This window comes from Neodiprion fabricii, chromosome 6 (genome assembly GCF_021155785.1).
Source record: "Neodiprion fabricii isolate iyNeoFabr1 chromosome 6, iyNeoFabr1.1, whole genome shotgun sequence".
In the NCBI taxonomy this organism is placed as follows: Eukaryota; Metazoa; Arthropoda; class Insecta; order Hymenoptera; family Diprionidae; genus Neodiprion; species Neodiprion fabricii.
In genome coordinates, this window is record NC_060244.1 from 16,652,994 (window position 1) to 16,680,975 (window position 27,982).

The following is a 27,982-nucleotide window of genomic DNA, read 5'->3' on the forward strand; positions in this document are numbered from 1 at the left end:
CGCGTATTGATTGACAGCTGGCAAAACAACATCGCCACGTGTTTCAATGCTATTTATAAAACTTGCAAATACAACACAGTTGTCAATGTTTCGTAAGGCAATTTACCACTTCGGTACGTTGCACTAATTTCGATTTGGTTTATAATTTCCAAACTTGCATTTCGTATACTTTGATATTTTCTCTTGTGCTGTATGAGTGGCTTTTTCGAGTGAAATTGCTTGAACTGTGCCAATATTTCACCCAATCGACTTTCTCAATATATAATTCATGTGTTTATCGTTAGTGTAAAGTTTAATACATATAATATAAGCGTCGATCTGAAAACGTCCACTCTCAGAAGTTCCGAAACATATATAAGACTGTGTCAAATTTTATATTCTGTTTAATTTCTACAATATCGCATTCAACGCGTTTTTACCTCTATCGTAAAAATCTTGAACCGTGCAACGATCGAGGAACAATCTACGGTGAACGAGCCGAACTGAACCGGTCACCGGAGTCTTTGGGAAGTTGTCAGTCGGCGCCGGTCACTTGACTGGGACGGACGATTTTCATCCGTTGTGCTACCGTCCGCAGATGGGATTGTGCGTGAAATGGTACGGCAATTAGTCCGTGTCTTTCGAATCGGTAAATCGCCTTCGCCTTGAAGTCGATCGGTTTTCGTCAGCTTGTCCGAGTCTCGGTGGCGGGTAGTTCAATCCGTAAGCGGGATGAGCGATCGCGTCAGGCGGCAGAGTGTGGCGAACAGAAGTGGATGAACGATTGAATCCGAGCTGGATTGGAGGTGCAAGTACGCGTTTAGTCGTGGGTGGGTCGAGGGACGCCCTGGTGCGTGAAGTTGAACGAAGCTCGAGTGTTCGGTGGGTGCTGACGCCGAACCCAAGACTCGCCTTGGAACAAAGGAATGAGTTTTCGAGAAGAGAGCTGAAATCGCGTTATTCGATGAGTGCAGTGAGCGAATGGCGAGGGATTCGTAAGTGCGGTGACGATTAACGACGTTGAGGAATCAACTCGGAGGTTGAGTAATTATACAGATGGAGTTGATGTAAAGATGAATTGTATACGTATTGGTATTCGTTCTTAATTGTTGATACCTATCTGTAGAAATTTTGGAGGTCTTTTGGCTTACCGATAACGAATCCAAGATCAGACTTCCAAAATTTGTAATGGTCGATCCGGTATAGTGGTTCCATTATCCGTGGGCTTTAAATTCATTAATCACGAGTTTGAATTCGGAGTTCGGAATTTGAATTTTATATAATTATTTTTTTTTTTTCTTTATGAAATTGCAGTCTGCAGTGTGAGACGAGAAATTCGAGAGCTGGTTCATGGCTAGTCTAAAGCGATCTGTATGTTTTTGCATGGTGAAAATTAATTTTACCAACTTATCAAAAAATCTAGTAATTCATTCGAGTAAACGGAGGCTTAGGATATGTCTGAAGCTCATTGTCTTTAGTTTTATCATCAGCTTTACGCGATAATTGCGAAGAAATTATGAAACTTCAAAGTTTCAACATAGTGACTCGGTTTTTAAAAGATTTCAAAGTTCGTCGTTGGGTTAATTTCACATTGTCAGAGCTTTTGTAACTTTTCGCTAAAAGAAATATGTTTGAGTCTTAGTTGACAAACTTAAGAAATATATCAGAATCGTACTTTTCAAGAATAATACCGTAGACACAATTTGATATGTATTTTTTCGTACATGATACGATAGAGGCTTGGATAAATAGAATTGGGTACCCAAAAACTGAATTAATATCACGGATCAACAATTCAGGAACATGGACACGAAAATCTCAACAGCAATGGGTTGTAATTTACTTATTCCAATGATTCGCGGAAGAATGAACTTGGTTACACATATTAGAAAATTATTTCTTAACAACTGCAGTACAGGTTTTAAAGGAATGTACCTTCGTCAGATGAAGGAATGCGGACGATGAATATTATTCTTACAGTAGGTACCTCGCATCATTAGCCACATCGTAAAGTTGCATGCACGTGTATGCACTTATTTGTATGGATAGTCATGGCGATGATTCGATCGTGCGTTTGTTGCGCATACATACGCATGCATGTATATATTGACGAGTCGAAAGACGCGAGCTACGGAAGTAATGTAAACCCCGGGAAAACTATCTTTAGACCATTTTATACACACTGAAGTATAAACTTGACTCATCCAACCGCTGTAGATGGTTTTACCGACGCCGACTTACCTTATAAACATGTATAATATAAACGCAACGATCAAATAAACGAATCAAAAAATGTACAATAAATACCGAATGTTGTACGGATGCACAAAAAATTTAGAAATATTTTTACTCGATGTACCGCTAAGGGCAAACATCCTCTATGGACAAAAAGGGCAGATAATAATACGCGATACTGGAATGTTCGACCATGGTGCACGAACCTCGGTAACGGAAAAATTGGTATCGAGCCTGCCTTCAAACTGATAAAAAGACCCCAAAAGAAAACAGAAACGTTCTCTACGATAGCTACATGCCAACGACGACCGAATACCAACATGGGACTCTGTTTGTTCAGTCGTCAGACAGTACACACACTTAAAGCGGGTTATCACCGTACGTTCACTTGACCGTTCAGCGCGTACTTCACAACGGACCTGCGTTGTCAACTAATATAGCCTACAAAAATATCCCGTGCGAAATTCATTCTCGAATAACCGTGTTTTCAAAATTCTCCGTTATGAAATTGTCTCGGCGGAAAAAGATCCGGTAGTTTGTGGTAAAATTCGGTTATATGGGATCGAGTCCGGAGAAATGTTGCTGCCAGTCTCCTCACTCGGCATCAGCGTCCGCGACCTACAACCAGGAACGACAAACGCATCCGACCTACGACCCTACGACTCGGAATCAGCAGCCGCCGTTGCCCCGGAATCAGAATCAACCCTGTCATAGTTTTACCCCGTACAACCCGCCCTGCCCGAGCAGATTGTACCCGGAACCTAAGAAAAGCACGTTTGGATCGACACTTTTTACCGGGCTTATCATCATCTCGATTTTTGCCTTCCTTTACTACTACTACACGTACGTCCTGCCCAGGACAGGGTTTCGAAACCTGACTCGTTCCCCCTTTTACGAAGGCCACAACCCGACGAGTTTTCACTTGACCAGATCAACCGTGGTAAAGATTTCACCGTGTAATTCAATGTTGTATATTCTTGTAAGTAGATTCGTGAATTTTTCAAAAATTGATGGAAGGTAGAATGGATTTTTTTTGTCAGTCGAGCGTTGCTTTCTGGTACTCTGTATGATTAGGAAATTGAAGTAGATCGAAGAGATGGAAATATTTACTCACACATATACGTATGAGTATTTCTTAGGTAGACCAGATTCAGGTTTTACCGGTTCGAGGTAATTTCGTGTCACTAGTTAAACTTTTCCGTTGATGGTGTATAAATATGTGTGTGCATGTATAATACATATGTATATTATATATTCTGTCAAGGTATGATATGACTTCATGTTAGGCTTGATAATCGAGATGACCATTTTTTGTCCCGACGAAATCATTCGAATATATAATTTAGAAAATCGAAGAATCTATTGAGATGCATCGGATTGGACTTAACGATCACTTGCATTTGAAAGTAACACTCTCTTGAACTAAAATAAAAAATCTATGAGTAGGCAACTTTTTAACGATTGCGTGAAACGTGTTAACTTATACCGGAGATTAAAATTGCTCAGCGTCGCGGATGCTTGTTCATTAATAAATTGTTTGCAAAAACGAAGGCATCGAATGCTACTTTGATGAGAAGTGGATTTTTTTTTTTCGCGTATCGCGTCGCCTTAAACAGGAACTAAAGTGAATGCTGTTAAGATCAAGCCCAACTAATTGGATACATGAGTAAATATTTGTGTCTCTTTGAAGTTATATATATGTATATATATATATGTTTGATTACCATACGATTTCTCCTACATTATATTTTTGTTTTTTGGGAGACTTTTGGCTGCAGGTGTTCATCGCTGGACTAAAACCGATACTTTTAAATGCATATATATATATATATATATATATATACACCAATGACTGAAAATGTAAGCTCTCTTTATTTTCGTTTTATGCAATTATTTATCCTTGTCCTGGTCCCAGAAAGCTTAGACTTTGGATTGTTACACGCATCTGCTTCTAAACTTTAAGAGTTACTTCACCTCGTTCCGTACCCTCGTCCTCGACGTTTTTCCTTGTAGGGATATGCGTCGGCGGATGAGGTTGGCGAGTCTGACGAACCCGACGATATTCACGAAAATGACTCCGCCGAGTTCGTTGCCCTGCAATCTTCCGGAAGGGGCAGGCAGCCTTCGTTGGTAGGTGCCAAAGCGCGACTTATTGATCATCGACCCATCCCTTGACCGCGATATCAACGATAAGCCTCACGTCACTCACGCTAGTCGTCTACCGCATGGTCATCGATTCTTATAAGATACGACGTGTGTGCAGAGCTTTGAACTGTGCCAAGGTGGAGTCGAAACTTTGGTTCATTTGATGATAGACACAATACGCACGTGTGGTAAAAATTGAAATTTATTTTTTTCTTTCATTCTGATAGAAAATCAATCTTGTTTCGCAAAAATATCAACACACTATTTTGACGTTCGAAAGTGTACGTATACGACCGTTGAGGCTTGTTCATTGAATATATAATACTTGTACTGCATAGAATCAGTTCAGTCCGTTACCGACTTGCTGATAAATCGCATAATTGAGAACGAAAATCTGTGCGGGTTCAAATATTTTCAAAGTATTGTTATAGTTTGATATAAATTTTATTTTGCATCTAATTAATTGGTAAACTAATTGAACATTAGTCAGATTCTTTGAGAATATATTTAAACCTGAATTTTTGGAATAGTTAATTTTCCTCAAATGAATCACAGTTTTTGGCTGGTAAAATATTTTCTTTTACCGTACGAAGAAGCCTGGTTTTCGAGATAAGTTTTAGTGCCGCAATTACGTAGATTGGTGAGAAAACTTTCCAGACGAGAACTGTTTAGTACAAAGTTTTGCCCAAGTCGACAAGTTCCGCTTCATCCATAACGCACACTGCACAAGTATCGTCTAGGAATCGGTGACAATCGAAAAATTTCACATCTGTAAAATTCATGGAAAACTTAAATTTATCGGTTTGAATTATCACGTACAGCCAGAAACTGGCTGGCAACGATCGGCTCACGTGCAGTTTGATTTTTCAAAAACAGCAGGGAATTCGAAGAGATGTAAAGCCTGGTCAATCGACGGAGCCTTACCTTCGCTGCACGAGGGTTTCCATCGATTCTTCGTCAAGGAGACAAGACTCTTCCGACAACCTGTCTGGTCACGGAGGCAGGAGCAAGTCCTGCCTGGATGGCGTGCCACGTTTGAAAACTAGAAACGCCGGAATATAACCAACTCCACGTGCAAAAGATACTTATATCTTGCAATCCCACTTCTTAGATCTTCCGGCGATAAAGTACGTTCGTACTCTTATAGGCGTCGTGATCATTATACCGAGTTTCATAGTTACCGGGATATACGGGGTGATTTACACACTTCGAGATCTCGGCGATCATTAGAGGTCTGATCAGTGATATTTATGTACAAAGTAAGAGAGGGATTTTCATTGAAAGCGATGGAACTAAGCTACTTGCTGTGAGAGATGATTCAAATAATTACATTCCTTTGCGCAAATGTGACGACAAGGTGCATATTTATAATGCAAGGACACTTGTGCAATTACAACTTGAGCCGTCGTATAGGAGAAGGTATCCCTAAACTAAACAAACCGTTTGATCTAAGTTCACGAGGCAAACAGACTCGTAAAATTTCACCAATTTTAACCCTAAACTCGTACAGTAATGAGAGTATTTGAAAGTATTGAACAGATCATAAACTTCTCCCGAATATTGAAGTATGCTAGAGTTCCGGACGGTTAAAAAATGTTTCGCTCCGTTTAAAAAAAAATATAATCAACATTCAAAGAGTACGGTTTGATCAGTTTTTGGCTTTATTTTAATGCGTGTATAATGCAACGTATACATCTTTCAGCTTGCTATTGGATACAGGACTATATCCTTGAATTCAATCGTGCAGGTAAAGCTTATATCTATCGTTTCTAAGATACTGTAAAGCGTAATGCATGTCATGAAGGGATGAAGTTTGTTAGGATTTAAGGCATCTCTTACGTTCTTGCATACCGATAAATAACGTAAACGCACGAGTTTTTGAAATTCATCAAACATTTATGGTATGACTGGATCTTGAGAAATAATTCATTGCTATAAGTAGAGCAAATATTGACAAATCTGCGTTGTTTAGAAGTTTAGAGACATGATATCCACTCAGACCACAGATAAAATATTGATTGTACAACTGAACACCAAATAGATTAGAATGCAAATCACGTCTTAGTATCTCGATTCGTTCGTTTAATTTTCTGAAATTATGTAAAATCGTTTAAATTTTTTATGCTCATGTGATGCCAACGTCTTGTGTCCTAACTAATTGTAAGCTAATGATAATCCTGACAAGATTCGCAAAGTATTAAACGGCTCGCCGTTCCCGTTTCGCATATTGTTCTTGTGATCTACTTTATTTTGAGCAATTTTTAAGAGCAAGGCTCATTCCACACGATCATACTTTTAAATGCGGTTTCTTTGAATAGCTGTGACGAAGCGTTTGGCCAGTCGCAGAATCCAGTGGTGTGAGTACAGTGGCCATGTTTAATAGTGACGTGGAGAATCGAGGAGGAAACCATCGCGTAACAACAGAGGAGCTGAGCAACGTTGGCGTGAAAAAAAATAAAAAATAAAAACGCGAAAGCAAATGCCGTGATGTTCTTTTGATAAATTTTCTTTCATCAATATCGACACTAACTTCTCTATGCGATAGATAAATTTTAAAGCGTAATAAAATTTCTATTCATACATTAAAATTTGTTCAGTGGAGCTTGGTACAGATAATTATATAGTGAATAACGTCATCCGATGAATCAGAGCGTTTAACAGAGTCCGGGAGTCTTGGTTGCTTCCGAAGAGGATAGTCATTCTTCCGATTACCAGATTATGGCCTGCAAGATGCAGCGCGAGAGCTTCATCAGTTGGAGCGGCTGGCCTTTCATCAGTTTTTTGATTTTGTTGGGCAGCGTTGGATACACTGCGTGGACGATGTACAAGCAACACGCTCAGGGTGGTTCTTCAGAATAGGGAAGAATCATTTCTCAACCCAAGAAAGTGAGAATCTTTTCCGATTAACTGTGACATCGTTGCAAGTATGTATTATTCGTGAAAGCCAAAGCCTTGGCCGCAGTATCTGAGCAGAGTTATTGAATGATAGGGTTCGATATTGCTGCGCGAAACGATGTCAACACCTACTCGCTACACTGAGAGAAATTTTTAGTTCCAGTTACCGCTCAGTCCTTAACTATTTTCATTTTTTACCGCAATCGAAAAATATAGTTCTAGGTACAAAATGAAAATTAGTTTTCTGGCTGTTACCAGAAAGTCTAGTATCCGTTACTATTCTTTCTCATTACGATCACTGTTGCTATATTTTCTTGTAACTGTTGTCAAAATTTAATGCTTGTGCAGCGATAAATTGACGTTGAAGCCTTGTTTAACTAAAAAAGTAGAGTAAACCTCGCAAACTGATTTTGCGTTGCAATTACCAAAAAAGGATCGACGATAGCGCAAAATGGTTAAGCGTACCTCGTTTTTCGTAATCCCAACGATATTCAAACAGTTTTTTTTAACGATACCTGTTTTACTGAATTCTTCTAGTTACTGTAAGAAATGAAATTTTTCTCAGTTTATCGAAAAACCGTTCCCATCATCTGCATCATGTATCTAATTCATGCTTGAGCAACGCGCGGACTGGCTCTCGTTATCGGCATAATTAAACCACATCTGGAACATGGCCATCGTCTGGTCGGACGCCATCTGAGTTTCGACTTGCAGGTTCACGGTGAGATCCATGGATTAGAATACAACTGTTACCCATTAGTGCCTCTTCGAATCGGTCGCTGTACGTACAGTATTTATGTGTCTATGTCTTTTCATATTGTCAGGTGATGTTTGATGTTAGCGAAGCGGTTTCCACTCCGCGTTGTTGTTTGGATTAATCGAACTTGATGCAGCTAATTATAGAAAATGTAGTTGTTGCTTGACGAGTGCAAGTGAATGGCTCTATTTATGTGCGTATCGGCCAGATAGTGACCACAGTGATTGAAAACGAGTCGCCATTATTTTTTCTGGTTAGCGGTAATTGAACTCTTATAGTTACAGTCACGATATGACTGCCGTATAACCCTATTCGGTTTTACCCTTTCTTTATTCTTTCATGTTCAGAAGAAAGTTGAAAATTGACTTCACTGTCAGACCTCTCCGTATACATATAAATAATAATCTTGTTTGTTATAGGCTCGTGATTATTCGTAAGCCTCTGCTTTTTAATTCCTCTCTTCGTCTTTAAATCTTAACCGTCTTGATGACGGTGCAGGTCTCTATTTTATGCAGCCTGAAATTTGTCTGCTAGAAATTATATTTCGAATGATATTGACGAATGCAATATTGCACTTCATTACTCACCGCAACTTTGCGTTTGATGCAATTTGTAAGGTTAACTTTTATTCGATGATTAATACGTCGTACACTTGTAGTCCAGGAATTTATCATGAGTTATACGCGTCAATGAGTCCATGAATCGCGAGCTTGCTTGGATCCCGAGAATTCCTTGCGAATTAAACAAACCCATTCATGTTTACATACGTTCAACCCGTTCCACGTCGGACGCCGTATATTACAATTTATCCAGAGCAGTGACGTAGCTTGAAGAAACCCCAGCGAATTCACGCTGTAGGCTTTATTATTCCCATTCAGGGTGCTCAAAAGTCGTATATGAAGATTTTTCAAATTGAGCGTAGAATCAACCGATAAGTCAAAATATCATTACGTGCATTCTTAACAGAAACATTATTCATAAAATGTGTAACATGCTGAGATCACTTGGTTATCGAATAGTCGCAGATGTATAAAAGACTTTCTATAGGTACTTCCTCCAATAGATGATCATCGGTCCCAATCTTATTGTTAGACATTAATTACCGCATGTATTTCAGTGCGTGGTATGGGACCGTTAAAGTTTTCTTATAAGGAGATAACCTCTCAATAGGTGGGTTTGAGTAATGGTTTTTGTTTCTTCTTGCATCCCAAGTCAAGAAGTGAAAGAGACAATGGCATTAGTTCTTCGATGTTATTTATTCCGAGTTTGGAATTTTCAATTCGCATTATATGCTGCTTTCTGTTAGTTGAGATCATTTTCTTTCGTCTTATTGATGAAATCGGTTCGGTTAGAAAACTTCACTGAGGGCAATATTCACGCCTTTTTCCGAAATCTGCCATTTCACACGTAGACGGTTTAACTGGAAAATGTCCCAAATATTGCAGGAAACTCCACATCCTACGGTACTTACTGAAAAAAAGCGTTAAAGGAACCGTATAGGACGCAACATCGATCATTTTCTCCTCAAAGTGCGTTCGATGAAGCATCGGGCATTAATTTTACGTCCGTCAACATTATTACGGTACACATTTCTTCCTCGTTCCAACGTAGCTTCTTTCTTTCATATATTTCATCGTTCAATTCTGAAGGAGGTCAAGTCATTTTCCCCACCATGCTGCACCGCCGTATACAATAAACTTATCATACCAATGAGCAAGCTGTGCGTGTTTGGCTTTCGAACTGTTACCAGTGCGAGCTAGAGTGATCTACCAGTTTCGACTCATTGTTTGTATTTACTCCATTATTCATACCCGCCTTCAAATCATCCATACCATTTATTTTCATGTGCTTACATAATATATTGAGCCTTTGTGGCCGAAACTTGTCGACAGTAATGTGAACCATACGATTATCATTACGTATGTTGAACGTGTATAAACCCCAGAAATGTTTCGTTCTATCGTAATTTTCGAATAGCGTGAAATACTCGCCGCTTAGCCAAGTTAGCAAATTAGATTCCATCTTTCGTGGGTTGTGTCCGATGTGCGCACCAGTCAATTTACTGCCAACCGTGACGTGAGATGGTTGCAAAACGAGCACTGCGTGTAGTTTCAGTCATTCTTTCGAACTGTAAGTAATCTGATTTTTCTATCGTTGTGAAAAGGTATAACGCCCATACGTAAAACTTGATACGAGCACAAATTTTTGATGAGGTGTTTCCATTGATACACAACTATCGAAAAGAAAGGTTTCTTATCATTTTTTGCCACGACCGATTATAGGTGTCAATCACTATTTTTGCCATTATTTTACGTAGAGCGATACAAGCGTACAATTATTCTGTGGTGCCAAATAAGAAAAGTTCGGTTGAATATTTTTTTTTTTACGAATAGCATCGAAAGTCTGATATTCCAATAAACCACCGAAAGAGTTTTCGAAGTGAGGAAAATGAGGCATTTTTTGCAATATAGTTCGAACCATTTATAGTTTCATATTCTGTAAGTTTTTTTTCTAATAATAACATCAGGCAGGTTATAAATTTTACTTAAAGTTAGTTCAGTTTTTTTCTAGACATTTCAAATTTTTTATCTAACAATATACTCTCATTTTTCATGAAACTTACAGATTGAATAATAAGTCTTTTTCTTCAACCTTCCCAGTGCTTTGACAAGTTAATTTTCTTAACTTTTTTTCGAAGGCAAATTACGGAGAGTGAAGTTGATTCGTTGTTAATAATTGATTTACGGAGTGTGTCGTTTCAGGGTTGAAATTCAATAGAATTACAATTGTTTTGGTGATTCAGCACACTGTTTTAATCCCATGTTTTACAATTAATTTTTTATCAGAAAAATAACGAATAATTAGACCATACCAAAAGTGAGAATTTAATTAATTAATCTTTCAATTTATGCCCTATAATGACTAACGGAAAGTGAATGTACCGAAGATATCTTACTGACACATGACACACTGATTTGTGTAAGAAATTCATTTCATTAAAAGAAAGAAAAAAAATGTATAAACTGAAGAATTGAGAGAACTGGACTTTCGAAACAGAGCCATGACCAAATTAACATCAGTCTTAAATACTTGAAGTTTGTGACTAATAACCAACCGAATCAGAATCACAATTCCATGATTTTTTACGCAGCAAAAACTTTGAGCGATGTAGCGAAAACATTCGTGACATGTTATCACACCGTTTTTACAGGCAAGATGTTTTTCTCTTTCAAGTAAACGTTAAAGTTAGCGAAATACAGCTACAGTCAGTGGCGGGTCGAGTTGATACACGGTTAGAAAAAAATGTCCCAGCAGGTCCACTACAGTTTTTGGGTTCGTTTGACCATTTTTTTAATCCATTACTAAGTGAAAAAAAGAGGAAAATTTACGGATCACACGTCGATATGACAATTTAAATGTTAAAATGACAAGCATTTGTGTCATATTCACTAACAGAAATGTAACAAATAGCACAAATATGAAACGGACCTGCTGGAACATTATCTTGAGTTAAATTTTTCCGACTGTGAACAGAATGGGCCCATAAACGTGGTTGCAATCGAACGTGAACAATACCCAACGTCGCATATTGGCCGCACCCTTCTTGTTTTAAAGCGAATGGGTCGCCTGTTCGTCCGTTGCGTTTGGAATATTTGAAAGTCGTAATCAACAGCAGCGGCAGTTTGGTATGAGGCTATCAGAGCACACAGGATACATGAGTCATTGGCTACGCACCGGGTAATCGGAGGGTCAACAAGGGTCGGATGACTTGACCACCACGGCCGGAGTTGGTTTATAGTCGGTTGATTCGCTCTTCGTGTCGTCTCTGGATGAACGTTACGTTACGACGATCAAACGTACCTACGTTACCCAATTCTATAACCCCCGTACGTGCCTACCCACTTGTAATGTGTGTTTTATTACACTACGCGGCTCACACACCCCGGAGAGTGGGCGCGTCCGTAGGTAGCGTTTGCATATCAGAGGCTGGAAACAGAAAAGCATGGAGTGAAAAAATAGCAAAGGAAAGTACTCACCTGGATCGAGCGGACACGTGTGTTTCACCGGTGTCGGCATTTAACTACGTATATATTCCTTTTATGCACACACTCTGGGCACGCACGTTAGCCGTACTTTCTCACTGCGGAAAGGAACCTGAGCCTGATTATTATTACATTAATCATGTTTTATTGTACGATTTAGAGTGTTTTTTCATTATTATCAAAACCATAATATCAAGTGGGGGTTCCTAACAACCATTAAACCTAAATCTTCCCACAATCGGGTTAATAAATCTCGCCCAGGAACAATTGCTTAATTGTTTTTTTTTGGTTATTGTTATTAATCATTTGTCGCAGAATTTCCAATGAGTATGGCTGGCCGTGCTCCGACCTTTTGGAACTGACCGTCACATCCAAGATTTCCCATCCTTCTTATATTACCTAACAACGGTCACAAAGAAAATTTCTTTATGTTTCAATGGAGTCTTGATTGGATTAATGTAGAAGTGTATTTTGGTCCAGGAACCAGTGACAGTGAGATACCTGTACTTATCTGCAACAAGTCACTTTGTCGCAGCTTGCCTTCGTCATTCCGGTGATTTTTTAACTAGTTGTAACGTACACACTGTAAATTAATGAAGGTATCAGAATGTTTTCTCTTAAGAATTACAGATCGTTTTTGTATTTTTTTTACATTTTACAACTTTCACTTACGACGTGCGAATGCAGTACGATATCTTTGCTTTTGTAAAGTGACTTATTTACGTTCCCTCTCTTGCATCAGTTGCTCATATTAGGAAGTAGAGTCTTTTAATTCTTGAAGCGTCGATAAAAATTAATTGCTTATCTCATGGTGGATGTTGACCTTTTGATAATTGATCCAGAACGATTTTCCTTTCCCTTATCTTACGAACTAATGTCGTAGGAATACATTTTATCGTTCAAGGTCGAACAGTGGTTGCAGTCAGAATAGTTGACGTTGCCTACTGAGATCATAGAAGCTCTTTTCGAAATTAGAACTGTTGAAACAATTAATTTTTTCTTACACAAAGTTTTATAACTTGGTTAAATTTTATGATTCGAGTTATAACAGTTTTTCTATAAAATCATCTTTAGATTACATTTTCTTTAGTAATCTAATGTTATCAATTGTGCAACGTATGGCATGAGATATTTTTCCTTTATACCTTTTCCTTTCCCTTGTCGTTTCTATTACGTTAAATCATTTTTCTCAATAATCCGTGTTTCGCGGATTATTGTTATCGTCTACGCAACGACTATACATATCCATAAATTCCGTTTCAACGATGTTATTTCCTGCTTTTTTCCTTCAGCCTGAAGGTGACGTTACTTCGCGGTTATCACGTGATAGCAGTGCGCACAGATTTATTCATGACGGTCGTGCGTAATATATATAATATATACATATATATACATGCGTATGCGTGCGATTGTACATATAACGCATTGTACGACGGGTGTGCTCGTTGCTTGGTAGCTCTGCATCGTCCATTCATTCCTAAGCCGCAGTGGTGGCCGAGCGTTTATATTCCTAGACAGTTTGATAAAAATGCAAAAGTTAGCAGATAGAGAGCATATTTAACACGGCGCGTGAGCTTGCGGCGTAAATAGCCAGAGCTTTGGCGCGTCGGTTAAAGTCCGACGCCCATGTAAATGTAGGCAAGTAGCAACGTTCAGTATCCGAGGCGCGAGCGCCGACTTCGCGTCGAGGGAACAACGCGCGTTTAAAAGTCAAAGCGGCAGTCTCTCTGGCAAAGCAACGCGCGTGAACGCAACGAGGATAAGAAACGAGTCCGTTAAGACAAAATAAAAAAAAAAAAAAGGTAAAAGATGAAAATAAAAAAAGAACCTTTTCATTTTACTCCCTGATAATTATCATTCTCGTACCGCGGGTGGGTTTTACGTGCGTCGAGTGTAGATGCTTCGATTATCCTGTTGATTGACCGTATTCCGCGAGGATTCGAGTTTCGTTTAACGCGGTGAAAGTGAAAACGTGAAGTTGAAAACGAAAGAAACAACAACTAATATTAAAGACTTAAACATGTACGTAAAGATGTATCGCCGTTGAAACGTACCTACTTATATATATGCGTGTGTGCGCGTATGGATGTATAAACTGTACAACCTACGTGACGACTGTTTTATGATTCTTCGGCTATTTCTGCAATAGCGTAAGTTCGGCGGATGGAAATTATAAAAGCTGTACAGGTTTTGATATACTGTAACGGTGAACGCAGCGGAGAAAATTGCTAGCAAGAATTCCCCCTCGTGTAGTTGTTGTATACAATATGGTATTGTGAAAATACTCCATGCTGGATCATATATGTATATTATATTACCGCGTATATTGCAATTTCGCGCACGCGTCAGCTCGAGGTTATAAATTGATGAGCTAAGCGAGTACGAGCTGTACGATTGTATTAAGTGTTTGCAAAATAGAAAAGAATTATAATAATGATACGAGAATACGATTAAGCGTTAAAGAACTCCGAGGAATACGTTTTCGGTTCGAAGCATACGTGCTGCATCAAGTGTATCGTATACGTTAATGATTGGTAACATGCGCATAGTTTAATCGTTTTGAACCGACAGAAACACGTTGAATTATTGCGAAATTTTTACGCGGACGTTTCACACTGACCAAACTAAAAAAAAAAAAAGAAAAAAGAGAACATAAAGTCGTTAGGAGAGTCGTTGAACTTGAATCGTACCCGTCATATATTCATAAACACACTTATAGAAATCTTATAAATATTCTGAAATGATGAATTTAGATTTGCGTACGCGTGAAAAATTAATGCGTGTAAATTTCTAACTAATGGGAATGAATTTTTACTCTTTGAATTGCATGATACGGAAGTATGATTTGTTTGAAAATTTACCCATTGCGAAAAAATATCGTAACAGTCCGTATTTCAATGAATCATTCTTCTCGTTGTATATTTTTTGATTGACTTATAATTTAGCGTGTCACATTTATTTTCCTTTGCGATATTATATATATATATATATATATATATATATATATATATATATATATATATATATATATCTGTATATGGAATATTTTGTTGCAATTCATATATAAAAAAGAAGATAAGCTCCTTTCTCCGCGTCTCTCCCCCCTCCTTCTTTTCAATCTTCCACATGTATTATATATATACACCATTACGCGCAGTTGCGATACGTGTCGCTGTAATATCATATTATATCGCTTATTGTTAGTTTGCCGGTGCTCACATCGGCAGCAACAGCCCAACGATTCGAAACAGCGTCGGGTGTAAGAATTCCTGCAATACCTCCGCGTTTGTCTTGTCGTTGAATTAAATCGCGATCTGCTCAGTTCAATTTTTTGGTGATTACAGGCAGATGTATGAAACGCTTTTATCAATATTACGAACATCGAACGAATGACAGTCAGAGTGGTCATTTTAAACTGCGAAGCGTGACCCGCTGATTTATTGTTATTGCTGCGTTGTTATTGAACGTTCGAGTGTCGAAGTATGTTACATGTTATAATCACGAGACATTAAATTTCTCGATTGCGGCGAAATCGGTTTAAAACTGTGTAGTGCTAAAGTGAAATAACATTAATAATAATTAAAATAATAAGGTGCAAGTGGCAAACAATTGTGTCGCACGTATAAGTGAGAAAAACAAAAACTTGGGACAAGGTTTATTCGCTTAAATAGCCAGTGACTCACGCAATGCGCGACGTTGCTCGTCGTATTCGTGTAAATATAACTAGGTGTGTAAATTTATCGATCTTTCGTGCTGGACTGCAGTGATAATTTGGGACGCGGTGGAGATATCGTAAGGTATTCGGAGAAAAATATCGGGACCAAGAATCAGACGGAGGTTATTGGGGCGATGAACGCCGTCGCCGTTCCCGTCGATCTGCAGGAATCGGAACTGGAGAGCCTCGAGAATCGTCGACGTCGTGGAATGTCCGTCGATCGCGGAGCGGGGGCGGGTGCAGGTCTTGAATACGACATGTGGGAGGGTCAGTTCCAATTTCTTGGACCCAACGGCGCGTTGATGGCCACCAGTCCCGTAGGGCATAACTTTGGTCAAAACTTCGATCAGGACTCACCTCAGAATTCGCCCAACGACGGATACAAAGTTACCCAGGTCAATCAGTGGTGCGATCATCTCACGGATCACGTAAGACACCCATCCAGTTGTCAATGAACATTTTTCAATTACCGCCGAACCTTATTCAGACGGCTTTAATCGCAGTTTCTCAGCCAGTTCTATAAATATTTACTTTACACGCGTCATTGAAGAAAATATCATTTTTTATATACTTGTTAGAAACTTTTTGTGAAACGGGTTTCGTTGTAGTAACGATTCGAATATTTCTTGAAGCGCAACAAAAAATTTGGTACTAGTTAGCATTTAGTATTAGAATTCGACATGTCAGTACTACATTTTTTGGTTACTGCAATATTAAATCTGTTCCTTTAGTTGTTTACTACATTTTTTTTTTCTTTTTTTACTTTTTTACACTGTTATGAAACGGTCGCAATTGGTAGAAGAAAACATACAGTACGTGACCACGGTCAAAAAGAATAACAAGATACATTATGAAATATATATATATTTTGGTTACAGTTACAAGCCTCATTTTCATTTGCTTCCCGAAACTTTTTTTTTATAGTAAAAAAGGAATATAGTCAAAGACTGTATAGTAACAACCAGCAGAAAATTCTCTCGGTGTGATTAAGCGTAAATTTAAAATTCAGGCGGAATGCAGATTCTGTCACTTATGGGATGATTATTTCGAGTCTTCGAACTCTAGCACAGAAATCAGACAAACCCGGCACTTTCAGTCAATGCTCAGGCTTGTACTGTAAATAATTTTTGGTTCCTTGATGAATTAGCAGTTGACTATTGTTACGTAGAAATAAGCGAATTCAATTTTTTTTGTCGTCGAAAATTGACTGTGTAAAGTCGCCCAATCGATTATTTGTTTGAATTTCACTTCCTTGGGTCTCTTGATTCGCCACAAATGAAGCCTCTTTCTTACGAATAGAAGTAGCTTTCGACGACACGAATATTTTGGTTTAGTCGGTTATTCGAATTTTCGTCGGAAGGTTTGAAAAAGATTACCGCAATAATGTTGATGAAAATGAACCAATACTAGATTCGGACAGCCTGAACCTTCATTCGCGTCATTGTGTTTCTCGGAATACAATTTTATGATATTGTGACGAAAGCTGCATTTTCCCCACTTGATAGAGTTGATTCATACTTATTGTCAGTTACACTGAATAATCTAAACTCCTAGAATTCAAACTGATTGGCAAATCAAACGCTCCTCGGATATTTTAAACGCATTGCCAGTCCTCAGAGCAAATATTCTGATTCATTTAGAACTTATTTATAACATGTATTGTATAAGGTATAGCAATACCTGAAATACTTAAGTTCACATCGTGTACCTATTTACAAATTTAAAAATAATAAATCTCAAATACCTGCCGATGCTAATTCGAAGTAAATCGGTCAAAGATACAACTCGATGACGTTTATTCTATACATATTATTTTCTATATATATCATTTTCTAAACTGATTATTTTTATTGTAAGGATTTTACACATTAAATGATATAGGTTTATATACACATCTATTTCACTTCGTAATGACTTATGATTCTAACCGAAACAGTGATCCAATTTTGAAGTAGCCACCCGAATCCCTCACAGCTACGTAGTAAATATAAATCAACCTGCCATCTATTTCAGATATTTCTATTTTGGATAGACTCAAATTTCGTGCCTATAACATTCGGCACAGGTACCCGCATGATCTTATACGGAAACAATTGATTTAAATTACAATTGTAAACCTTCGGTTAATTTATGTCATTGTCGGCAATAATTGATTTGTACATGTAACGATTTGTCGGAAGATTGTACTCTCGACTTGTTTTTTTCGTAGAGAAAAATAAAAATCATGCACAGACCATTTACGATCTAATTTTTCATGCAATGTGTATTTTTCACCTTTTCCGAACAATCAGCTTGGTAACGATCACGTGCCGTAATTACGACGAATATTTTTTCCCTTCTCTTTTCGATTCCCGTTAGATAAAAGCCAGTGACGAGGCGTTTTAACTTCGCCACTATCAGTGGTGTCCATTTCGTTACCAATATAGCACATTATCGTAGAAAATAATTAAAGCTGATCGATCGAGCGTATGAAACTTCATATCGACAGATTTAACTCCGTCGGCCATCGCGAAGATCATCACGGCCATATGCACAAGAGCGATTTTGAAATCGTGGCCATGTTTTCCTGACGCTGTTTGGCAGACCGCGTATAAGTGGCAGGTTTCCAAAAGAACGATCAAAAATAGTCAACTCGGCAATGTCCTCTCAATCTTGCGGACGGGCAAATTCAAACGGTGAAAAATGTTCCGACGCTTGTTCCAAAACTCGCTCACCAAGCTCAATGAAGTACTGTATATACATATATACGGATATTTATTTGCGTATTAATAAGAATTACACAGAGTATATCGGCAAAGGTTTATTTTTATCTAATCGTAATTAGATTCTTGCATAAGCTGATCGATTTACTAATTTTTTAACCACAGTGACACTTGACAAGCGCAAGTTTGAGTATTGGACATCTTTTGGATCCTCTTGTTCAACTTTTCTTCTTTCACTTTTGTTCCAGGTTCAATTGCTTCAAGAGCAAATGGACGCTTTGGCGGACACCCGCTCTGCAGGCGAGGAACGATACGCCAGGGCGAAACAGGAAAATGCCACCCTACAGGCCAGGGTCCTCATGCTTGAAGAGGCGCAGCGCGACGCCGAGACAAGAGCCGAAGAACGACTTCAGGTGAGAATTCCAAGTCGAATTTAACGAATATAAATTCTATAGCCCGGTCTTGAGGTGCAATGAGAAGAATTTCATTTGTTACAGTAACTAGAAAAATTCGATAAAACAGGTATCGTTAAACAAAACTGTTTGAATATTTTTGGGATTACGAAAAACGAGGTACGCGTAACCATTTTGCGCTATCGTCGATCCTTTTTTGGTAATTGCAACGCAAAATCAGTTTGCGAGGTTTACTCTACTTTTTTAGCTAAACAAGGCTTCAACGTCAATTTATTGTTGCACAAGCACTAAATTTTCGCAACAGTTACAAGAAAATATAGTACCAGTGATCGTAATGAGAAAGAATAGTAACGGATACCAGACTTTCCAACTAATTTTCATTTTGTACCTAGAACTATATGTTTTCATTTTTGATAAGAAATAAAAATAGTCAAGGACTGAGCGGTAACCGGAACTAAAAATTTCTCTCAGTGTGGCAGGTAAAAATCTTAGACCAGTCATTTGAGTTTGGGTAATGAGAGGAGTTTCTTCGAAACACCTACGAAGTTATTACTTGTGAAACCAGTTATCAGTGTTGAAAATACGATTGTTCCGAATGATATTTGAAAGAAATAGAAAATCGCATAACTTCATCGAAGATTCGTTTAGGCTAACATTCATCGATTTGGATAACAAAGGTTAAATGAACTATTGCGATGAAATGCTCCCGTAATTATTATATTGTTTTTAAACGTTTGGCTGATACATTATCCAGTAAATAGATTACGGGATAATGCGAGACGTCCGAAAGTATACATATAGTGGTAGAGGATACATAAGATACGTGATCTATGACGTTGTACGAGTCATACGTGTTACGTAATGGGATTTGCCAACGGTCGATAAGCTTAGAAAAGAAAACTGCACAGGGGAGTTTGAACGTCTTCTCTAATTCTATATTCTCTTTAAAGTAATATATAAGTATACATGGATCGCTCCATGCCAAGTCGAGACCAAACTTCATGCAACTCGGACTTTTTATATAACATTTTCCATCTTCTCGGCAGAGATCTAAGATAGTTTTCTGACGTACCTAAAAGAATTCAAAAAGTCTTGTATATAGTGAACGTTTCTTCTTCAATACGGTTGAATTCCGGATATTTACAGAGTATTTTGGCTGCAGTTTATTATATACAAATTAAAAAAGTGAAAATGAAATAAATTATCGGTTAAATCTTAGGTGATTACGGTTGAACCTGACAATGAGGCCGATCGGCGTGGAATATTTTATACGGATGCGGTTGAAGTATTCATTAAAAAATTAAGAAACTTAAAAAACGGAGATAATTATCGTACCTTCACCTCCGCAGCTTTCTCATAAATCAATCCGTTCTTGCGATTTCGCATGGCAGTGACTTTGATAGAATTCCATAATTAGTTTATGTCAAAACCGATTTGTGGCTGACCCCATTAAATATAAATAGACGTAAGTCTTTATTCTGCACGCATTCGGTAATTCAATTCCATTACGATACGTGGTCTAATTTAATTCCGGTTAAAGATGTATAGGTATAGCTATAGTCAGAATTATCTTCGTGAATCTTTTTTCCTGATTATAAACTAGTTCTGTTCATTCGTTGGGATGTTCAATCATTTTAACATATTATTCAGCATTAGCTTATAATCATCCTGTATGTACAGGTAAGAGTCCGAAAAAATACTACTAATAAAAGTTTAGCAATAGTTGATAGAAAATGTATTAGTGTTTTGTTCACTGTGGTGTGGGATTTTCGAATTGTTTGGAAATTGCCAAAACTTGAAGTGTATTTGAAGACTGATTTGAATGACAAGAATTCCATTTCCTGGAAGCTCCCAATTCTTCGAGAAAATATATGATGTTACTTCATTTCTAAAATCACCTGAATCTAGATATATTTCCTACTTCAGAGTCTACAAATATACATTTTTAAATTCTTCAAAATATTCGATCAGCTCAATTTTTCGTATATTTTACCAGTTTATTCGTATATGCGAGTCCTATTGATTAAACAGAGTCAAAGAACAAATTCAAGTCAAACCAATAAAAGCCATTTTAAGTAATTTTAATCAGCCACATTTTTTTAGTGCTCTACACTTTGATAGACTGCAACGAATAGAAATAAAACGAAATTTTAGATCAAAGGAGTTTGAAATGAACGTCTGAAAAAAATTTAAAGCTAGCGGTGTAATCTTAAATTAAATAACGTCCTATCCCAAATTTCCGAAGTTTGGAATTGTTGAACGTATTTTACTTCACTGAGCCCTGCAAGCTATTATTTCTCCCATCTGTACTGAATTACTGATACGTTAGGAAGGTCCCTTATAAAATACAAGCGCTGCTCGTTATTTGGTAAGGGACCTTTAGCCACTAACCTAAAAATAATCGATGACGACTCGATTAAATCGATAAAAATACATCAATTAATTGATTATTTCGTAAATTTCAGTACGTAGTCTTGATGGTGGAAAAGTTTTCTGGTGATTTATAATTCCGTTAAAAATATTTTTCAATTTTGGGTAAAAATATTCATATGCGTTTCACTGATTGTATCAAATAGGTACTTAGTAAGTAAGATAATGATAATAATTGATACTTCAATCACGTAAATTGCAATTGTATCGCGTCGTTCATGGGTGTAAAAAACAAAAACCGATCGTGAAGAAAAAATAATCGATTGTACTCGATCAATCGGGAAAAACTAAAGGATTTAATCGAAAATCGATTATTCTCGGTGATTATTAACCAGCACCAAATACGCAACGGCGGAATATAAAACGTATTTAAAATTTGTTATACCGCAGGCCGAGCAACGACGACACAGGGAGTGGGCCGGGCGTTTGGAGCGAGAACGTCAGCTCCAGCTTGAAAATTATGCGATAAGACTGCAGGCAGCCGAAGTCGAGAGCACGAATCTTCGCGACGAGGCGGCGCGGTTACGGGAGCAGCTTGAAAAGGCGCGAGCTGACCGCGCCGCCCTTCAGGAGGCTGTCGAGGACGCTCGCCGAGAATCTCAGGAGGCCCAGGAAGCGGAGCGCAAGGCGATCGCCAAGGCGAACGAGGCCCAATCACTGATGCAGGCAGCGCGCGAGGAACTCGTCGCCAGGACTGAGGATCAACACCGACTGGAGGAACTCGTTCAGGAAGTGACGCGGCTCCGAGCTCGGAACAAAAGTTAGTTACCGCGGTGTCGCGAGGCGCCGATTTTATTTTTATTTTATTTTTTTCCACCATTTGAAAAACATTTTTCAATCAAGGGGTCAATCACTTTGTAAAAGTTGCGGGCACTGTCTACGATTACACGGGTTACACGTGAATACAAATATTAGTAAGATTGTGGAAAGACTGCAAAGATTACAAGAAGATTACACGGATCGCAAAGAGATTACAAGAATTACCAAGATCTCAGAGACGGCAAAGATTACAAAAATTACTAAAATAATGCAAAGATTTCACGAAGATTACAGGGATATGAATTTTGTAAGAGATTACAGAGATTACATGAAATTGCATGACACACGTATACCAGATTGCAACGGTGATTATCACCTTGGTTGTAACGTAGTGGAAAAACAATTTATCGTTGAAGGATATCTCTTAAATGTAATTTTTAAAGATCGCTGTCGGATTTGAAAATTTTTCATTTCAATGACATAGGGAAAATCTCATTTCTTTACGTTCGTTACCACTCACAATCCGATCTTGACAGCATTTCGTAGAGAATTTGATTTACTACAGTAGCGTCCGTTGCAGACTAGCCAAATTTGTAACTCAATCGATTCAAAAGTAACAATCAAGTCTGGAAAGTCAGTTTTATGTAAAAATACATCTTGGAATATCTTTAGTAAGTATACTATTGATTTGAGAGTAAAAATTTCAATAACAAGTTTGTTGGCAATACAGTTGTTCATAAACACTTGCGTAAAACAAAGTCTGTAGATTGGACTGTTCACACGTTATGAGTCCTGATGAAACATCGATCTCACATCGCAATTCGTCTTTAACCGTTCTTAGTGTTTTTATCAGAAAAAATGACATGTTCCTCCTGTTATTTAAATGGCAATACTTCGAATTCCGAAAGCGATTTTTTAAAATTAGACCTAAGATATATCCTTCGGCGAGGCGAGTCCAACACCCCAGTGGCAGGAAGTTACAGCGCGTCTGGTGTACGCGTATTAAGGTGGACGTAACGCGTGGGCAATACTTGTCCATATTCTTAAATTCCTTTAGTTTATTCGTCGATCAGTGGTGGGCTCAAACCTGATCCTCGCCTACGGAACATCTTAGAAGTCAGAATTACAATATCGTTCGCTCGCCCACGTTCGACGATCGTCTTATTATCATTCTTTGTACTTCTGCGATCGAACAAATTGTCAATCTATTTTTGCAATACGCTTTCACAAGCAGGAGTTGGCAAAACAGTTTTACTTTTACCATTTGTTTTGAGGATTAATTTTTTTTTACGTTTAAAACTTGTTTTTCGATACGGTTTTTACACGCTTACTCGAGTTCTTGAAACTTCTTTAAATGGATACGTGTAACGTGCAGCAAAAATCTGCATAATATAATCATATTTTTAAAGTTGTAGTGCTCGATTAGCAAAGCTGCTAATTACGATATTTCTTTTGACGTTTTAGCGGCACTTCGGCGATCATTAAAAGTCTTGAAACAGTAATCACAGCTTTTCAACGACGCATCACGGCTCCTTATTTGTCCCCCGGCAGTATTCTTGCGGAAAAAAATACCTGAAAACGCTCGAATGGAATTAAAAAAGAAACTCTCCGCATTACTGTTCACAGCATACTGGAATAATTTTATTTCAGACAACATGATTGAAAAAAGTTCCAACTTGTTACCACAATATACCGAAAGTGTGAATCGCTAAGTTTCCGAGCTGCGTGACTAGAAATCAACATAGCACAGACTTCTCGTGATTTTAATATCCCTATAAACTTTTCATTCCTTGAAGGTTTGGAAGAATGCCGTGACGAGCTTCAGGCGGCAGCAGCCCTGCAAGCCGGCCGAGAGCTTTTGATGCTGAATCCGATGGTCAAGGAGAATCTCAACGTGGAAGCGAGTCTGGCAGCGGAATTGCGAGAGGGAATGAGTCAAGATCAGGTAATTAACTGCCCTTGCATTTTCAAAAGCTTATTTAGCAGTGACAAAGTCTTTCACCCGTTTCCGACCTTCAATTACGACACTGCCATCAACGAAAACGTTCCTCGAGTTATCGGCTGCCGCAAACCTCGGATAACCACGAACAGAATTTTTTGGTCCCTTGTTTTAACGTGCCAAAAAGGCAACGTATCGCGATATAAAAGTCTGGTCATAGTTCGGAAGACTTGTTCGAATGACACGATTTCGATACACGTAACCGGCGGAAGCTCTGAAATTCCTCTTACATCACAGGAATTAGCGTGGAATGATACAGCGGATAAAAATTTCTGCCAGCCTACTGACTCGATTGGTTTGTTCCAGTACGAACCTGACGATTTTATCACTGATTTTCATATGAAACAAGTTATCAAACTTCTCTTTGACTTTTACCAGTATGTTCGAAGTCCAATCATGTGATACTTTACAGTGACAAACATGAAAACTGACTAAAATTTTGATTGAAAACGAATAATTCATTGAGGGAAAAATCTCAGCTATTCGCGTAGTTTTCCAGTAGTTGATTTATGATTTGTCTAATCCAAAATATGATATTTTTTTTCAAGATTTTTGTAATAAAGATAGAAGTTAAGATTCGTTCCAACCCCAAGTCAAGGTTTCGATATATTTCTTTTCTTAATCACCCTGAGAAATGGGCATTTAAATTTTCATTGTCCTAATTAATTATCCGGTTTTGAGCCAAAGTCGAGGAACGTTATTCGCATTATATATGCAAAAAGTTCCATTGTACAAAATTCATTATATTCATTGCGTAGATAATGATTATTATATTTAGTAAAAGACACGAACATAGAATATTGCCAATGCTGCAGAAACTTATTCGATAGTTTTTGAATAACGCTTACTTTTTGACCATGATTCATTTGCTTTATTCACAAAAAAAAAAAAAATTTCCTCCCAACCTATGAGTACATTTTGTTGCACTGTACAAATAACACCAATGTGGTGTGCACAGAAAACACCATTGCACATAATTTTGACTTTGAGGAAATAAGGGGACCTACTTGCTGCATATCCTTGGTACATGCCTTATTATGTATCGTCAAGTTTTTTGCTTTTATAATTATTAATATTACAGGTAATTTGTCTCGTGTTATTCGTACATATCGTTGATAATTTGGTTAGATGTTCAATTATGCGGATATAACACGGCAATGAAGTCATTTAATCATATATATCGGTAGAAATTCAGTTCCATTTATCTTATAATATAATACATCAGATTTATAAAAAATTTTCGAACTCACTAACCTAACATAGTATATACGTATAAGTTTTGACAAAAATCTTCTTCCGAGGACTAGATTATAAACAATAATTGTGAAATTATGTAATATCACGCGTTCAAGTGATTACACGCTGGTACCAATTTGATTTTGTCATATAATATTGTGACAAATTTGTAACAATTTATCTTTTTTTGTTAATTTTTTTTATTTTATTTATTTATTTTTTTTTTTTTTTCTAATGTATTTCTGATTAAATTGTTTTTCACTTATCTGATATCGCTTGTTATGCTTTTATTTAGAAGCATCAGTGCTTTTTCGGGGCTGGTAGCGGCACGTGTTTAATCAAATGATTACCTTCGATAAGTTTTTGAGAATCATCGTCCTGTCGCGATCATCAAAAATTCACTCAAGATCAAGAAATTATTAATTATTATTTTATCATTATTTTGAATGAATTAAAATTTTTCGATGCATACAATTTGTCAATAACACGTTTTTTTTCTTGTGTCCAAGGCTGTCTTGTGATTTTTCGAATCATGAGCATCCTATCTGAGAGTGCATCTCGTCATTGGTGAAAGCACTAGAAATATCGTACGAAATTCTCCGACTAGCAACGCGATGACGAGCTTTCACTTGTATGTCACTTTTTAGTTCGACATTTTCTCACTTTCTAGTTCAATATTTCATATAGTCAATCCTCTTTTTTCGGTGTAAATTTATTTTTTCTTTTTTTGATTCGTTACTACCGGCCCTGTTATTCGTACACACCTCGTTGCCAGTCGTCTTAAATCCATATTTCGACCATCATTACTTCCAATCTATTGTTAATCCGATAACATACGATCCTTGATACCATTGTCCGTAAAAAAAAAATCAGCCATTGGTAAATTGTGACCTTTAAGTATCGCTATTTATTACATAAGGGTAAAACGACATAGTGTTAATTTTTACTTCTTTTTTTTTTTTCAATTACATTCCAGCTTGCTTTGCTTTTTACGACATTATAATGCATACTCATTGTAATTTGTAATACATATGTGTATGTGATATATACGTATATGTATGTTAAGAGCTGTGCGTACGCCTGTATTGTTTACCTTTGATTACGCGAAAGATCTGTATTAGACAATAATAGCTGTACGAATCGTGACGCAGTATTCCGTATTGATTTGTGTTGTATTTTTAAAAATACTCTTATCAATTGAATCCAATTTTGAAATCGTTTGACGTTTAGCAGCATGTGATCACCGCCAGTGAATAATCCCGTTGCATTTATACCCTTATCGTTATTTCGTTTCGTACTTGTACACCTGTGTTTCTACGGTAAAAATTAGGCATTCGATTTATTTGTTTTCTTTTTTCACATACAGACGGACGGACAGTCGCACGCTGGTCACGGCGAGTCCTGCACTGTTTCCGAGGTAAAATAATCACTCTTACATGCAATATAACGTGAAAGAATTAAAGCTCTTCCTCCGTTTTCTCTGTTATATGCTTCCATGCTTCGATAACTTTATGAAATCTGGTGCATACTAATCACTCACAGCTTGCCCTATTCCGTATCGATAATCTTCAGATCTTCATGCATGATAAGATTCTCAAATAATAATAAGAAGTCCTCAAATTCAACCGAATCTTTTCTGCGTACATTATACAGAATTGGGCAAAGCCGGAATTCTTTTTTGGGCAGAATGCTGAACGAATATTGGGAATATTGTTTACCGCTCTGTGTTACTCCTTCTGGAATCGAAGCCTCCACCCTCACTTTGCATGGCCATGGTGCATGGTATTTTAAGCCCGTATGTCGCGGATCCGAATAAACCTGTCCAAGCATTTCTTACACACCCTGCGAATTTATATAATGGTGTTCCTTGATTTACCGATTACCAATATTAATTTTTGACACCTGTATACCGTATTGACACCAAAACCTTGGCTGTATTCCTCTTGATACATACATAACACTTTGAATATTGCTCTGGACCGTCATCTCATTGTAAATCACTAGCCATATATTTCAGCAAAGTTCTGTTGTGTGACATATGAAGACCGTAAACTTTACTTCTAATACTAACACCTTTTCGAAAATTTTTTGATTTGTTGTAATGATTAGTAATAAAAAAATAACGCTTTTGTATACATACGATTTTATTTTGAGTATTCTGATCTACTGATTTTTGATACGCCTCGTGTTTTATCAGACGGTGGTATGAATAGAAATATGAGTAACTACCGATTTTTATTGACGAAATCATGACGGCGGAAAAATGATAAAACACCAATCGCAATCTTTTTATGATCAGGTCCACCGTTGAATTCTTGTCCGATAAAAATTCTATCGTTGGTTAAAATTTGTCCTAATTGCATGTTCGATGATAGATTAACAATTCAAGTTATATAGAAACTGAACTTTCATGCAAAAGTTCAGCTCGTTGTAGGATGCCGGAAGTAATGTCAAGCAAGTGCCATGTTATTTTTTTACTTACTGACCTTCACGCGCGCGAGCAAAAACAATTTACTCGTTATTTCTGCGCCTGAGCATACCGCTAGAAAATCAACGCAAAGTAGTTCAGAGGAAAAAAAAGTTGACTCTTTCTAGTCTGTGAATATTTAATTCCCATATGACGTTACTAGGAACAAAAAACGGAAACGGTCTCACAACGACAGTTAATATCGTG

General features: G+C 37.6%; 3 protein-coding genes across 7 annotated transcripts in view; all 3 read left to right on the forward strand.

Annotated features, from left to right (window-relative positions):
• LOC124184990 (fasciculation and elongation protein zeta-2-like) overlaps positions 1–27,982 on the forward strand; it is a 467,596-nt gene that overhangs the window by 390,394 nt on the left and 49,220 nt on the right. The gene's annotated exons all lie outside the window — the stretch shown is intronic.
• Positions 1–27,982, forward strand: part of LOC124184929 (rab11 family-interacting protein 4) — a 71,045-nt gene that overhangs the window by 42,589 nt on the left and 474 nt on the right. For 3 of the 4 annotated variants that reach the window (XM_046575153.1, XM_046575154.1, XM_046575156.1), the window contains 4 exons: positions 18,720–18,884; positions 21,705–22,074; positions 23,870–24,018; positions 26,675–26,725. In XM_046575153.1, the coding sequence (XP_046431109.1) occupies positions 18,720–18,884; positions 21,705–22,074; positions 23,870–24,018; positions 26,675–26,725 (735 nt within the window). The remainder of the gene's footprint in view (positions 1–18,719; positions 18,885–21,704; positions 22,075–23,869; positions 24,019–26,674; positions 26,726–27,982) is intronic. The other variant, XM_046575155.1, reaches the window with a different exon arrangement.
• LOC124184963 lies at positions 971–15,905 on the forward strand. Of its 2 annotated transcripts, none has more exons than XM_046575244.1 (4): positions 971–1,018; positions 2,555–3,193; positions 4,228–4,344; positions 15,399–15,905. In XM_046575244.1, the coding sequence occupies exons 2-4, from the start codon at positions 2,771–2,773 to the stop codon at positions 15,408–15,410; spliced, it is 552 nt and encodes a 183-aa protein (XP_046431200.1). In that variant the 5' UTR covers positions 971–1,018; positions 2,555–2,770; the 3' UTR covers positions 15,411–15,905. The 2 variants fall into 2 exon arrangements, with proteins under 2 accessions (XP_046431200.1, XP_046431199.1); XM_046575243.1 differs by lacking the exon at positions 15,399–15,905 and adding an exon at positions 5,236–5,794.

Bases quoted from the DNA above. Each gene is read 5' to 3' on its own strand.
- LOC124184963 (XM_046575243.1), top strand. From the start codon at position 2,771: ATGGGATCGAGTCCGGAGAAATGTTGCTGCCAGTCTCCTCACTCGGCA. The intron at 3,194-4,227 runs GTAAGTAGATTC...TTTTCCTTGTAG, and splicing joins ATTCAATGTTGTATATTCTT to GGATATGCGTCGGCGGATGA. The intron at 4,345-5,235 runs GTAGGTGCCAAA...TTTCAAAAACAG, and splicing joins GGGGCAGGCAGCCTTCGTTG to CAGGGAATTCGAAGAGATGT.